Below are 15,114 nucleotides of genomic sequence, written 5' to 3' on the forward strand. Positions count from 1 at the left end.
TATCTCAAAATGGGGAGTGGTACATATTTGGCTGTTATCCACTACCAGATCCATATAAACCCTGAATTTATTTGGTCTTTCTAAAGAATTAGCTTCTTTTAGTGGCCATCATAACACTTTGTGGCCATGACAAGCCAGGGGTTGAAAAAGCAAAAGCCTGAAGTTTTAGTTTGTCTTTATAGGGATGGGAAAGCAAGGTACAAATAAATGAAACTAAATAATTTATAAATAATAGTAATCCATGTAGTTGTCCACCTTGCTATAATATTGTTATACTGCATTGTTAACTATTTAATATGATTATCATATACAGTGCTATTTTTCTAGAAAAAGAGATGCTGGAACTCACCATGAACACCTCCCTTGTTCTCTTATAATGGCAATGGTGCCAACCTGAGAGGTACCAGAACTGGTTTTGGAGAGTTCTGGCTGGAAAAAAGCCCTGAACATACAATATAATATAGATAGTATGATAGTGTGCTCTCTTGCTTTGCTGGCAGATGAAATAATAATAATAATAATAATAATAATAATAATAATAATAATAATAATAATAATAGAAGAAGAAGAAGAAGAAGAAGAAGAAGAAGAAGAAGAAGAAGAAATACATCAATAATTTTATTAGTTATACCCCCACCCATCTGACTGGGTTTCCCAAGCCACTCTGGGCAGCTTACAACATAACTAAAACCATAATACAAACATCAAAAACTTCTGTAAACTACGCTCGAGCTATTCAGAAATCATATTGCCATCACGCAAATGCAAGAGCCGTTTTTGCAGACCAGAGTTTATCCACCTTTGCAAACCTCTATGAACAAGGAGGCTGTTTATGAATCTATGTTTATTCATTAAACCAAACAAAGGTATCTGATTTATTGGCCCCTCCACATTAGTTATGAGCCTGTTATGGCTCTGCTCTCCCAAGACCACCTTAGGTAGATTGTGATTCTGACATATTCAAACGCCATGACAAGCCTATCTTTTAAAAAGACATTAGTGTGAGTGCCATGGGAAAATACACCCCAGGGCTGTAGATGAATTGATATGATTTCCTTGATTGTATCTTTTTATTTATAAGGCATAATTTATGAGCACTGAAAAGCAAACTAAAATGAGTGATGACTAACTACAGCCAAAGTAATAAATCAGCAGCACTGAAAGAAGTAGTGATTTTGATCGAATCTATTGAATTAGCTGTTGCCCTTAGCCATTACAGGTATTGGAAAGACCTTTTAATATCTGCTTATCTCTCTCCTGGGAATGTTTTAACTATCTCATTATGTACCCATAGGAAACAAATTATTAAATTGTCTGCCTTTTGGAGTTAAACATGTTTGCATCTCATCTTCGTTACTGATGCATTAGAATATTAAAAAGAACAAGGTTTGGCTGAAACTTTGATAACCTTTTTTATGTCAGACTTAAATACTTTGTTCTGCCTCTCCATCATGAAAAGAACAAGTTCTGGAAGCAGAAGTGTTGCTGCTGTTTCTAAAAAAAGACTTTACATATGAAGACCTATATATCCCAGAGTTGACTTACCAGATTTCATTATCCAGCAGACCAAGGCTACATCCGCACCATACATTTAGATAAATATTATACCACTTGCAACTGTCATGACTTTCCCCAAAGAATCCTGGGAACTGTAGTTTGTTGAAAGTGTTGAGAATTCTTAGGAATGCCTCATTCTCCTGCCAGAGCTACAATTCTCAGAATGGTTTAACAATCAATCCCTCTTTCCAAGCAACTCTGCAAATTGTAGCTCTGTGAGGGGAATAAGGGTCTTATAATAACTGCCGAACCGGTGGCTCTGGGTGGGCAACTTTTGCCACATGGCATGTTGGGTCTGGGGAGGCCACCATCTTACAACCCATCTTACGATCTGTTGATGGTCCCCCATAGTTACTAGGAGCCATGCTTTCAGGCTAGTGGGCCCAAGCCTGTGCAACTCCCTCCCAACTGAGATTAGACAGCATCCACCCTCCTTGCTGAACTTCAGGTACACGACTAAGGTTTCCTTATTCTGGCAGGCAATTTAAGGTAGTGTTCTATTTTATGATTGGGTTTTTTATTGTTCCATTTTCTGTGGTTTGTTTTTATGTATACCACATAGAAATGTGAATGCTTCAACATTAGGTAAAGGGACCCCTGACCATTAGGTCCAGTCGTGACCGACTTGGGGGTTGCGGCACTCATCTCGCTTTATTGGCCGAGGGAGCCGGCGTACAGCTTCCGGGTCATGTGGCCAGCATGACAAAGCCGCTTCTGGCGAACCAGAGCAGCGCATGGAAACGCTGTTTACCTTCCTGCCGGAGTGGTACCTATTTATCTGCTTACACTTTGACGTGCTTTTGAACTGCTAGGTTGGCAGGAGCAGGGACTGAGAAACGGGAGCTCACTCCGTCGCAGGGATTCGAACCGCCGACCTTCTGATCGGCAAGTCCTAGGCTCTGTGGTTTAACCCAAAGCGCCACCCGCGTCCTATCAACATTAGATACATGTTTTAAATAATTGCGTGCTTGAGCTGTCTAACAATAAAACAACAACAAGGAAACAAGGAAAAAGTGCAAGTTTAAACATATGATTCACAAAGATGTCCCTAACATACTTTCATGAAAGTTAAAAGGAAGGCGTTCTGCAGCATCTTCTTGAGGGGCTCACTCCAAAGTCTTAGCCATTAGGCAACTGGGAAATCACATACATTTAAAGTGAAATGTTTAAAGGTTGGTCTGTTTTACATTAGTTCTATTGCAATAACAAAACATTTCCCTCCGTCTTTGCGGGAAAGCCAATGGGTCACTTGGAGAGATTGCTGTGTAGACAGTCACCAGAGGAATGGCTGTTTGGGGACCATTCTTCTGCCATCTCTTATCGCAGAGGTCTGTAGCACAACCACTTGATATACCACCTTGGCTGCCCTTCTAGATTTGGTCATCTGACTGTTCCATTATCAGCCTGAAGGAGCAGGGCTCTGTGAAGGCACATTTTTCAGCTGCCAAACAAGATTCCATTTGCTGTGCCTAGAATTCTTTCGTTCACTAAGTAGATGGATTCAACTAAGCTTTCCCTTTTTTTCAAAGTGCTGTCTGGGCACGTGGCCAAGAAAATGAAGATGAAGACATCTGAATTACTGCTTGTGTAGATGAATCTGGAGCCCTCTTATGGCTTTCTTAAGCCTGTGCACCTTCTAATGATGATAGAAATTTTGGCAGTGCTTTGGATTTGGGGGTCTGCGCAGCATGATGTAAGATTAAATTATAAAGGAGGCAATATATAGTTGAAGAATTCAAGGCGCAAGTACTTTCTGTTCCCATTTCCCCTGCCATAGACCAGAAGACTTAGACCTGAATCTATTACTCGAAGGATATTTCAAGATTCTCATATGAGAATTATAGGTATTCATCATGAATGCAGTATTAAAACTTCCAGGGATGGCTGTTATTAACTTGTATGGTTATTAACTGGTATGGTAGCTTAATGACAGCACTGGCCTTCATTGTCTAAAATAAATAGCATTCAACTTAGCTCATATACTCCTTAATTTAGTTTAAATCCAGCTTGTGCCATTTTCTCTGCAAATGTCTCTCAGCTCAGTGATTGCAGCTCCACCCCCATATGTTGGGTATGCACATGCAGTTCAAGTTTTAATTCTCTTCATAAGCAGCATATATTCCTTTAGAATAAGTTGACTGTGCTTGATGAACTTTACGCTTCTCCTTGTTTTTGTTTCATCTTCTGTTTTAGCCATTCTTCGCTGCACAGGGGATCGTGTCTCATTAGATCTGCTTTATCCATCTGCTTTGTAAGAATGATAGTGGCATTTCTCCTTATGTGACTGTGCAAATTTGCTAGAAGCTACAATAACAGAATTGAAAAGCTATAATTGACCTCCCCTCAACACACACAAAACAGGGTCCAAACCCTCTCCTCATCTGCTAGCTTCCCCTAGGGATAGATGCACAAATTTGGGTGTCTTATTCTTCCAACCTTAAGTTCAGTTTGCCACATTTATGCATCAGTTTGCAAAGGAGAATTAATGCAGACAATGCAGGTGCAATGCCAAAAGAGCATACTCTCCAACTCTCTCATTTTTGTAGTGACATTCTTCATTTTTTGTACAGACATACCTCGGGTTACAGACGCTTCAGGTTGTGCGTTTTCGGGTTACGCACCGTACCAAACCCAGAAATACCAGAACAGGTTACTTCTGGGTTTCGGTGCTTGCACATGCGCAGAAGTGCTAAATCACATTTTGCGCATGTGCAGAAGTGCCAAATTGCGACCAGCGCATGCGCAGACACGGCACTGTGGTTTGTGAACGCTGTGGGTTGCGAACGTGCCTCCTGCATGGATCACGTTCGCAACCCGAGCGTCCACTGTACTGGTTCACTGATACACTGCTGCCCTTATTTTGCCATTTGGGGAGCTCTGGGGCATGTCTTCATGCAATCGCATACACAGTGTTGACTAAACTGGACAATCTTTCCATTTTCCAAGCCCCCAGAAGTTGAATATCTGGATGTGTTTGAGCTAGTAAGTGAAAACCAGGCCCATTTAAATAAATATACTTTAGGTTTTTCCTTTACTATGTTGACATACAGCAGCGGAGAAGGCCTTCCAATAATGTGTTCAAAACGAGTGGGGAGTTGTGAACCTGTGGAGAAAGTGTGTGGAAATAAGGAATTTCAATTTCCATGTGGGAAAAGCTGAGTATTTGAAAGCTCCACTGTGGTTGGGAAGAACAGCAGAGTACCTGCCTTGCATGCAGAAGATCCCAGGTTCCATCCTTGGTCTCTCCAGGCATGACTGGACTGCCTTTAGTCTGAAATCCTGGAGTGTAACTTCTGGTCATTGTAGACAATACAGAGCTGAGTAGCCCAAATGTGTGACGTGGTATAAGGCAACATCCTATGTTGCTTAGCTTGCACCTCCTGCTTAGTGCAACTGCCAGTGGAGGAAAGCAGCTACATGAAGGCATCCTTAGCATTTGGGTTCCATCCAACTTATCTAATTAACTGATTGAGATTATACAAATAATTTCAACATGGCCTCCTGAGAACATACTGTACACTAGGAGTTCGCTTTTAGAGATCAGTGTAGTGGAATTGCACAGCTAGGGCCCAAACTGCTGTTTTCTTGGTTGCATCAGCAACGAATACTGTTGTAGATGAGATTCTCCAGCTGCAGTTGAATCTATATTTTCCACATCACATTCCTGCTCTCCCAAACTTTTCCTTTTCAAATTGCCAAAATTTCTCAACCGTTCATTCACAAGACTAGAAGGCTATACTGGTTTTCTTCTTTAAACGAAATGCAAAGCTACTCCCCCAAAAAGTGGACTGACGAGATTGCATAAGAGCATGTTTTAGTGTAGATAGAACTTCTCAACGTGAAAGCTTACTAAGGAATTCTTAATACTAAAAATCACACAGACAGTCCTCTTGTATTGCCATTTAGATCTATCATTCTGATTGATCACTGTGTGTTTCACTATTATTGAGCCTAATTTAACCCTATACACTTACACATCCATCTACTCCATCTATTGTACCTGACATTCTACAAATTACTTACTCATGCAAATGATGACCTAAGTCAACCTTTTATGCTATTCGTGTTTAATTATACAAATGATATTTGATAAATAAGATTATACATCCTTCCATATGTTTATTCTCTCCTTGATGAAAGTGAAATTTAATTTTCATGCAGATTTGTTGGAGGCTGTGCTTAATAAGTGCTGAGTTTCATATAGTGTGCAGGTTACTCTGGTTTTGGGAAGTTGACAAAAACAAAATCCGTTCACAGAGAAGAGCTGTTTTTAATTAGATGCAATTCTAGCGACCGGATCTTGGAATCGTCGAATTGAAAACCATGCGTGTTGATTGATAGAACAAAATGAATATAACAAAGTGAGCATTTTGGCAAAAGCAGTATGAATAATAGAGAAGATGCTGACTTGTGTTCTTTTTGAGAGGGCATTTCCATATTAAGCAATAAATGAAATTTGATGTATGATCAATTGAATTAATGCCATTAGAAGAAGAAAAAAACTTCAGTAACTAAAGTTTTGTCTCATTTACTAAATAAGAGTAAAGGGAACATCAGAAATATACTGTTTTGGTTGACTGACCAGAATATACCACCTGGTCTACATAGCACTGTCATACCTCAAGGCAGCATTGATGATTGCCAACATTTCACACAGAGGTCAGTTCCATAGTTATCCTACATCCTCTACTAATGTTTCCTGCTGATGAAGAAAAACACAAATAGAGAAGTGGAGGGTTATGGTTCATGCAATAGTCTGGGCTGCTAGGAGGGTCTGTACCACTGCAATGTTTAGCCTTTCCATGCTACCCAGCCTAGCATAAAACTTATCTGTTGAAAGTTGAATGGACACTCAACTGTGCCGGAAAGACAGAAATATTGAGAGTGCTGTAATAGCATTTAACGGAAACCTTAATGAGAAAGAATGGTTCTTTAAAATAACTGAATTCTTTTTTTTTAAAAATGATTTTTATTAAGGTTTCAATAAAAGTTAAACAGAAAAACATAAAAAAGAAATACACAAATACACAATACATAATTCAAAAAAAGAAGAAAAACACAAAGAGCAAAAAACAAAAACAAAAAAGGAACAGAACAATTAAAAACAATATCACCTTTTCATTTTCGTTTTTAAATTTACTTATTTTCTAGACTTCCTCATACCTCCCTCTTTTGTATTCCAGACCAAATTGTTTGTCCAGCAATTTCTTTTCCACTTTTTTAATCCCAATCTTTAGTCTCAATGTAATATAGCATTAAAATTTTACCTCTTAAGTACCAAATTTCCATTTCGTTAAATTTCTTTAATCCTAATCTTTAATCTTAGTCTATCTATAACTTTATCCTGTACAGCTGGAAACCACTTATTTTCAATCCAACATCACTCTAACATTCTTTAATTTTGCAGTGTTTCTGTAGATAATCTTTGAATTTCTTTCAATCTTCCTCCACCGACTCTTCTCCCTGGTTACGGATTCTGCCAGTCATTTCTGCCAGTTCCATATAGTCCATCAGTTTCATCTGCCATTCCTCCAGCGTGGGAAGTTCTTGTGTCTTCCAATACTTTGCGATGAGTATTCTTGCTGCTGTTGTTGCATACATAAAGAAAGTTCTATCCTTTTTTAACACCATTTGGCCGACTATGCCCAGGAGAAAGGCCTCTGGTTTCTTGGGGAAGGTATATTTGAATACGTTTTTTAATTCATTATATATCATTTCCCAGAAAGCCTTAATCTTTGGGCACGTCCACCAAAGGTGAAAAAATGTACCTTCAGTTTCTTTACATTTCCAACATTTATTATCGGGCAAATGATAGATTTTTGCAAGCTTGACTGGGGTTATGTACCACCTGTATATCATTTTCATAATATTCTCTCTTAAGGCATTACATGCCGTAAATTTCATACCTGTGGTCCACAACTGTTCCCAGTCAGCAAACATAATGTTATGTCCAACGTCTTGTGCCCATTTAATCATAGCCGATTTTACCGTTTCATCCTGAGTGTTCCATTTCAGCAGCAAGTTATACATTCTTGACAAATTCTTAGTTTTGGGTTCTAACAGTTCAGTTTCTAATTTTGATCTTTCCACCTGGAAGCCAATTTTCTTGTCCAATTTAAATGCCTCCATTATCTGAAAATAATGAAGCCAGTCTCGCACTTTGTTTTTTAAAATAACTGAATTCTTAAGTATAATTCAACCTATTCCTGCATATGTGTATGTATGTACCTGGGCACGTCTTCAGCTGTTCAGATATGAAGTCTGTTTATTTGAAAAATAAAATCACCTAGCAGCCTAGTCGTTCATGTGTGTGCTGCAACAGTGTAGAAAGTTAGGTTGCAGTAGGATGTTCAGTGAAGCAAGGGAACAATTTCATCTTGCAATACTGTCTGCCACTTGTAATTACCAGAGGTGTTACTAGGGTGAACCTGTGGCATGCAGATATTTACCTAAGTATGCCAAATGTTTTGGGGTTGGTTATGAGCTTGGGAATATTAAATTGGGAGGTTGCTCTAGTTTATTGGGTAGAAACACACTAATTTAAAGACTTTATTTAGAGATTATTTGGGGTAATTAATGGGGGTTATGAGAGAGAGTTGGATTTGATTTGGAGCAGGATTTCTTGTGAAATTAATTGAGGGTAAATAAATTCAAGAGAAGCTGACTTTGAGTGATCTAGGATGTGGCAAAGATTAACTGAATAATTTATTTGGGGTGATTTGGATAGGAAGTTTGCTGGCTGGCTATGTGAAGTTTAAATTCTAAATATGTGTTTGTTTAATACACACACAAACTCATTAACAAGCATATGCAAATATATGCCCCTTTGTCTTTTAAGTTCCTAGCAATTTTCCTGCTAATTAGTGTGCCAGACTTGTATGTAGCTTTTTAAGATGTCCAAAATGCCTAGAAAGGTCTGTGAGATGTCTCCCTTACTCTTGAATCTGTCCTGCCACCACAAGACCTTGCAATTGCCCATATGTGCTGTGCAACAACATCTGTGTCCACCGTTGGCCTGTGGCTAGCAATGCTGGCTTGCCAGTGGGGGAGCTTTGACCTTTGCTGATGTATTACATTTGTTAGCTTCAAGGGATTTTGTGTTGGAGTGGGTGTGGCAAGGTTCAGTTGACCAAGCCTGCTTTATCTTTGAGTAAAAATGGTCTAGAAGTTTTGTTGTTATCTTTTAAGTCCTTTTTTGTTTGTTTGTTTGTTTAATTTGGTTTACTAGTTGATTTGATTTGGTGTGTGGGTGTGCTGGTGGTCCATTGTTTGAATTCAGCACTTTTATTCAACTTGTTTAGTTTAAACAGCTTTTATAAATTTTGTCATTTTTACCTTCTGTTACATTGTACAGTGGTACCTCGGGTTACATATGCTTCAGGTTACATACGCTTCAGGTTACAGACTCCACTAACCCAGAAATAGTACCTCGGGTTAAGAACTTTGCTTCAGGATGAGAACAGAAATCGTGCTCCAGTGGCATGGCGGCAGCAGGAGGCCCCATTAGCTAAAGTGGTGCTTCAGATTAAGAACAGTTTCAGGTTAAGAACGGACCTCCGGAACGAATTAAGTACATAACCAGAGGTACCACTGTACTTTTATGAGGTTTTGTTCCTTATTAGCCACCACAAATGCTATTTGTAGAAAGGCGGCACACATACTTTTAAAAATAGTAAAATTAATAAATATACCATTATGTGGTGCAAATGAAAATAAGCCTCATACTCTTCCCCACAGACTACTTAAGGCTGCTTGAAATCTCACAGCTCAAATGTCATTTGTATTTTTAAGGTTTGGTCAGTCAATTCTGCAGGCCGGACTGCTAGCAGCTGGACCCAATGTAAGACAGGCCCAGCCCCTCCTCAAGGACTTCATGCACCTCTGTTTGATACAGTGGCATCTACTTCAGCTGTGGTGAAAATCAGTCCTCCTCTTAAGCCAAATGGAATAGTCAGTCTCTACAGGCTGTTCTCAAACAATACAAAGGGAAAGGATATGGTGGTGAGTTTTCATCAGACAAAGTCTTCTTTTGAGCTGATAAGAATATTTGCTGTTTGATTTTTAGGAATCGCCACTGATGGGGAGGGGGGGAGAGCAGAAGCACTATGTTTGATTTAATTCCTTTACTCTGCAAATAGGAAAAGGACCACATTTCCAGTGTGGTTTGCTGTGCAATGTTCTGTCCTTTTTCCTGGGCCAGATTTAGGTTTGATGAGGCCCTAAGCTACTGAAGGTAATGGGGCCCTTTATATGTCCAGCTGTCCTTTGTCAACAACAAATTGTCGCTGTTTTTTTGTGTTGAATATATGCTATATGGTAATTTATGGACCTACACAACACAAACCACTGTTGCTGTTTTATTTTATTTGTTTTTCATCTTATATTTTGGAAATGCACACCCAGTTTTTTTCCTTTTAATTTTTTTTTTGGGGGGGGCCAAGAAAGTGGGGCCCTAAACTGTAGCTTGTTTAGCTTTTACTTAAATCCGGCACTGCCTTTTTCTTATCAGTTGTCAGAAGGAACAGCCACTCAACAAACCATCCACGGCCTGAGGCCTTTTACCACTTATTCTGTTGGGGTTGAAGCCTGTACCTGTTTCAGCTGCTGCAGCAAAGGACCCGTGGCACATGTCACCACACAGCCAGCTCCACCCTCACAGCAGCCTCCTCCCTTCATTCACAGCATGACCTCAAGGAATGCTTCTTTGCAGTGGGATGCACCTCGGGAACCCAATGGCATTGTAAGAAGGTAATTGCTGGGATATACTAAAGTTGACTAGAAAATGGAAAACAGACATCTGAAAATCAATTGAAGAGTCAGCCCAGCCAGCATAGACGTTAGTGCCAACTTTAACAGCATTCACACCTGGCACCAATAATAGGAAAGGGGCTAAAGGGTTTTTATTTTTTGTAAGTGGCATGAAGGAAAGGACTCAGGGGATTTCAAAGACTGCCTAAGGAACACAATGCCCATTGGTGTTAAAGAGCCTTATCAAATGGAATCTCCTTGTAGGAGATGTTGGAACTCGGTTTTACTCAGAGTAAACCCATTTGGATTAATGAACATGGCTAAGTTTGGTCCATTTCAGAGGGTGTACTCTGAGTAACACTTACCGTATTTTTGGTCCCATAGGACGCACCTAGTTTTTTGGGGGGCGCTGCGCCTCCCCGCTGTCCCCCAAGCTTGTGGGGCTGGCCGATGTCTGCCCAAAGCGCGGGGCGCTCTGCTTCAGCACGCTCCGCGCAACAGGCTGCTATCCACAGCCTAGGGAGCCCTGCAGCCTAGGGAGCCCTAGGGCTGTGGATATCTGCCTGGCGCGAGGGGCACTGTGCTTCAGGGCGCTCCGCGTGCCGGGTGGCAGGCTGCTATCTGCAGCGTGGGGAGCCCTGCAGGAACTCCCGCAGGGCTCCCCACGCTGCGGATGTCTGCCCGGCGCGAGGAGCGCTCTGCTTCAGGGTGCCCCACGCGCCGGGCGGCAGGCTGCTATCCGCAGCCTAGGGAGCCCTGCAGGAACTCCCACAGTGCTCCCCAGGCTTGCTGATAGCTTCCTGAAGCCTGGAAGCTTCAGCGAAAGCCTGCATTCGCCCCATAGGACGCACACAGATTTCCCCTTCATTTTTGGAGGGGAAAAAGTGCGTCCTATAGGGCGAAAAATACGGTAGTTGAATGTCACCCAGTGTACGCATTGCCTTCAAAACAAACTGGAATCCTAGCAATCAGTGTTTGGTGGGGAGAAGAACAGACTGAATCTGGTTGCTCCATCCAAACGGTTGGTGAGATTTCAAATGTTATCAGGTTGTTTATATGCAGCCACGGTTGCTGGACTTGGCTGGAGACTATATGCTACACCCTTTCACCAACATGGGGAAGGGGTTATTGGTTTGGTTTGTTCTTGTTTTTATTATGTATTTTGTGTTTTTTATCTTGTATTTCTGTGTTGTGAACTGCCCTGAGATCTATGGATGAAGGGCAATATATAATTTTAACAACAACAACAAGGGGTATACAGGCAATGACCTGCTACCATTCACATATAGCCAAATTAGAGGCCTATAGCTTAGTAAATCCTTACCCTCACAGTGATTACATCATCTGAACTAGCAAATACCAAAAGAATTCAGTGTCTTGTTGATGCCACCAAACTTAATTTTCCTTAGACAAATCAGGGATGAATATCAGTGCCTAAGAAAAATAGGCAGATTAATTATCTGTTCCTTTGGAATTGACAGTCTTGGAAAAATCCCAGGCATATAGATATAGATATAGATACTAGCTGTCTACAAATCAACATTGGCCTTTTCTTCTTCTTGCCCTTGCCCTTGCCCTACCCCTACCCCACTGCACTGTTTACCATCTAGCCTCCCCCCTACCATCTAGTTTGGAAAACTCAAAACCCAGCACACTATTTTGTGACATGGAGAAATTTGTTGTTGGCGTGCTGGAATTTGTAACATTTTTTCCAGACTTATAATGTATTAAGGTCCAAGCTTTTGTAAATATGATGCTGACACTAAGGATCTGGAGAGATTTGTGTTCATCCCTAGACATGCAGGTCTAGTTACCGAAAAAAGTTATCACTTCAATATTTTCAATACTGGCATACAGTTCAGTTGTCAATAATCATTGTTTGGTTGGTTGTAAGATGCTCTGGGTTGTGCTGGGCAAGATAAAATGACTAGAAAATTCAAACCATCATCATCAATGGGCATACAATTAGAATATTGAATGTGATGTGCAGAGTTCTGCAGCAATTAAGTTGAGAGCAGGTCCTTGTGTTTGACCAGCATCAAGACACATAAGCAGGAAAGGTAAGCTTGTGTTTACCTGCTAATTGTGGCTCATCAGTGCTTCCATCTTTTCCTCCAGGTATGAACTCCACATGCACACATCCTGCCCTTCCTATTTGCAGCCAAGAGAATCAGCTTGTAAACTTGGCCCTGTTGAAGTGAAATATGCGGGAGATGGCCAGCGTTCCAATGTGAGTGATCTACAGCCTTATACAACCTACAACCTGAGGGTGGTGTCTTACAATTCAGTAGGAAGCACTGCTTCAGAATGGATCAGCTTCACTACCAAAAAAGAAGGTGAGTTAAAACAGGAGAGTATAAGGAACGTATTCTGCCACTTTATATGCTTAGAGCATGAATGGGAACGTGTGACCCTCCTGATGTTGTTGAACCACAACTCACATTATCCTTGGCCATTGATCATATGGGGTTCATGCCATGGTGTGTAAGCATTCACCTGTCTTAGCATCTTTACAATGGTGGAGACGGCAAAAGAGTGTGGTACATGGGGGAGGGGGCAGTGAGGAGCAATCCATTTATTTCATTTCAAAGAGCAAGTGATAAGAGCTGGGAGGAGCCATTTACCAAAGCAATGTCCCTCCACCAACTTCACACTAGAGGCTTACATTAATCAATGATTGGTAAGCAAAATAATGGCAGCCCAAATAATACTATTATAGCTATATTGGTTGGCTTGCCTTTGAAGACCTTTATTTGGTGAAGACTGCCTTTTTCTTTTCTTTTCTTTTTTGGCTGGACATTTATTTCAACACATTCCTTATTAACTCAGTGTTAAAGTTACTGAAAATTAGAGATCTGAAAAGCAGACTTCTCTGCAGCTTTACAACAATGGGTTTGCAATGAAAGGTTGGCCTCCTAGGAGCCATCATTACAGGTCACACTGATTATATAGTCTAGTTAGTTAATTGCTGTATTAATTTATTCAGCTTGTTAACTCCATCAGCTCCTCAGGTCTCTTGTATGTGCACCCTGGGTTCTTTGTTTCGCTTTCCTCGGTAGGTTCTGAAACACATAATTTAAAAGAAGGAGTCAGTGGCTTGTAGCCTTTCTACTTTCCTTTAGCGCAAAGCCAGAATCATGACAAATGAACATGCCCTCCTTGTGTCCATAAAGTTACTTTCATCTAACACAGTATTTCAAGAAGAGTGTTTGATTATATACTTATGTATGATGCTATTGATTGATTATCTGGAGCAGTGAAATAGATGGCTATTTGCAATACTCCCTAACTATTTTTGAAAGTAATGCTTTGAGAGGAAAAATCAAAAGAATAAAAATGAATGGATGCCAAAAGGCATAATTTATTCTTGAATGAATATAGTTTGGAGGGGGGGGGGAATTAACTCCATTGACAGTTTTAGATTAAATTACTTTAAATATTAATTCAATATGAAAAATGGCTTCCTTGTGTATTTAATAATATTAATGATAATTAACAGCTCTAGAAGTATTCAATGTTCCTGGCACATTTATGGGAATGCTCACAATTCCAGCAATTGCAATTTGCAAATTTTCAAGTTGTGATGAGTTAGTACTGTCCAAGTGGACGGTTCTAATCCTTTCCACACATTCTGCATAACATTATTTTATTTGTTTGTTTGTTGTTTGTTTATTAAGACATTTATATACTTCCCTTTACCAAAAGGCCACATGGCAGTTTACCACATAATAGGTAACATAATTATTGCACAGCACAAAAACTGAAAAGCAATTATTTCTGTACAACTAATTAAAAAAGCAGCAGCATCAAACCACTCATAAATTACTTCAGGCACCATTCCCTTCATCCAAAGGCCTGCTGAGGCAGGTATGTCTTCACCTGTTTCCTAAACAGTGATGTGACTAGATGCATCTCAGTGGGGAGAGTGTTTCACAGACCACCCAAAGATTTGGATTGTCCAAACAGCAGTGCATTTTTTGCAAACGCTATTTAAGAGTATGTGTTCTCTCTGAAATATTTTATGTGTGAAATAGTTCATGATCAATCTTGCTTTATATCTAGAACTTAAGTTTAAGTTTTATGGAAGTTTATTATGTTATTGTGTCTGTATTAGGTGCTATGCCTCTTCTCTTTTTGCTCACCAACCCCCTCACCAAAGCCAACCCTACCCTTACTCCCCAAGTTTAGTCCTCTCCCTGCAGAGCTTGCAAAAACCACCCCTCCCTTCTTCCTTCCCTTCTTCTCTTACTTAGACTTTGTCAAACCTCTACAACTTCCCTGGGTTGCTCGCTTGCTCGCTTGCTTTCTCACCTAGGCAAGCCACCCCCTCCCCCTTCTCTCTCCTTGCCAAAGTCACCTCCCCTCTCCCCCTACACCATGCCATAGCCACCTCCTTCCCCCCACAATCCAGTGCTCCTGCCGCCATGCTGAGCTCCCCACACTTGTCCTTTCCCTTTTGGTAAGCAGCAGTGACTCACAGTTTTGGGAAGCCCCACCCATGTCACCTTACCAGCCATTGTTGCATAGCTCACAAAAAAAATCTGTTAAAAAATCCCTGCTTGTATACTTGTTTGATGGGTCATGTTGACTTCCCACCTGGGTCACCTACTGGCCTGGCCACCCTTCTCCATCTCCCTCCTCCTCAGCCTCCAACACTGTGGTGGTCCATCAGGTGGTCCATCAGCTCTGAAAACCCAGCTTGCCTTCACGCTGTATTTTGCAGTGCTACCTGTCAGCAGCCACACAAAATGCAGTTTGATGACATCCTTACAATTTTATTGTATGTATAGATATGGGGGAAGGCCCATT

The 15,114-nt window shown here is 40.7% G+C and overlaps 1 protein-coding gene across 5 annotated transcripts in view; it reads left to right on the forward strand.

Moving 5' to 3' along the window:
• Nucleotides 1-15,114, forward strand: part of USH2A (usherin) — a 440,966-nt gene that overhangs the window by 414,323 nt on the left and 11,529 nt on the right. For all 5 annotated transcript variants that reach the window (XM_081000469.1, XM_081000470.1, XM_081000471.1 and 2 more), the window contains exons 65-67: nucleotides 9,349-9,558; nucleotides 10,067-10,305; nucleotides 12,424-12,641. In XM_081000469.1, the coding sequence (XP_080856595.1) occupies nucleotides 9,349-9,558; nucleotides 10,067-10,305; nucleotides 12,424-12,641 (667 nt within the window). The remainder of the gene's footprint in view (nucleotides 1-9,348; nucleotides 9,559-10,066; nucleotides 10,306-12,423; nucleotides 12,642-15,114) is intronic.

This window comes from Podarcis pityusensis (assembly GCF_964106645.2).
Source record: "Podarcis pityusensis genome assembly, chromosome: 3".
Taxonomy (NCBI): domain Eukaryota; kingdom Metazoa; phylum Chordata; class Lepidosauria; order Squamata; family Lacertidae; genus Podarcis; species Podarcis pityusensis.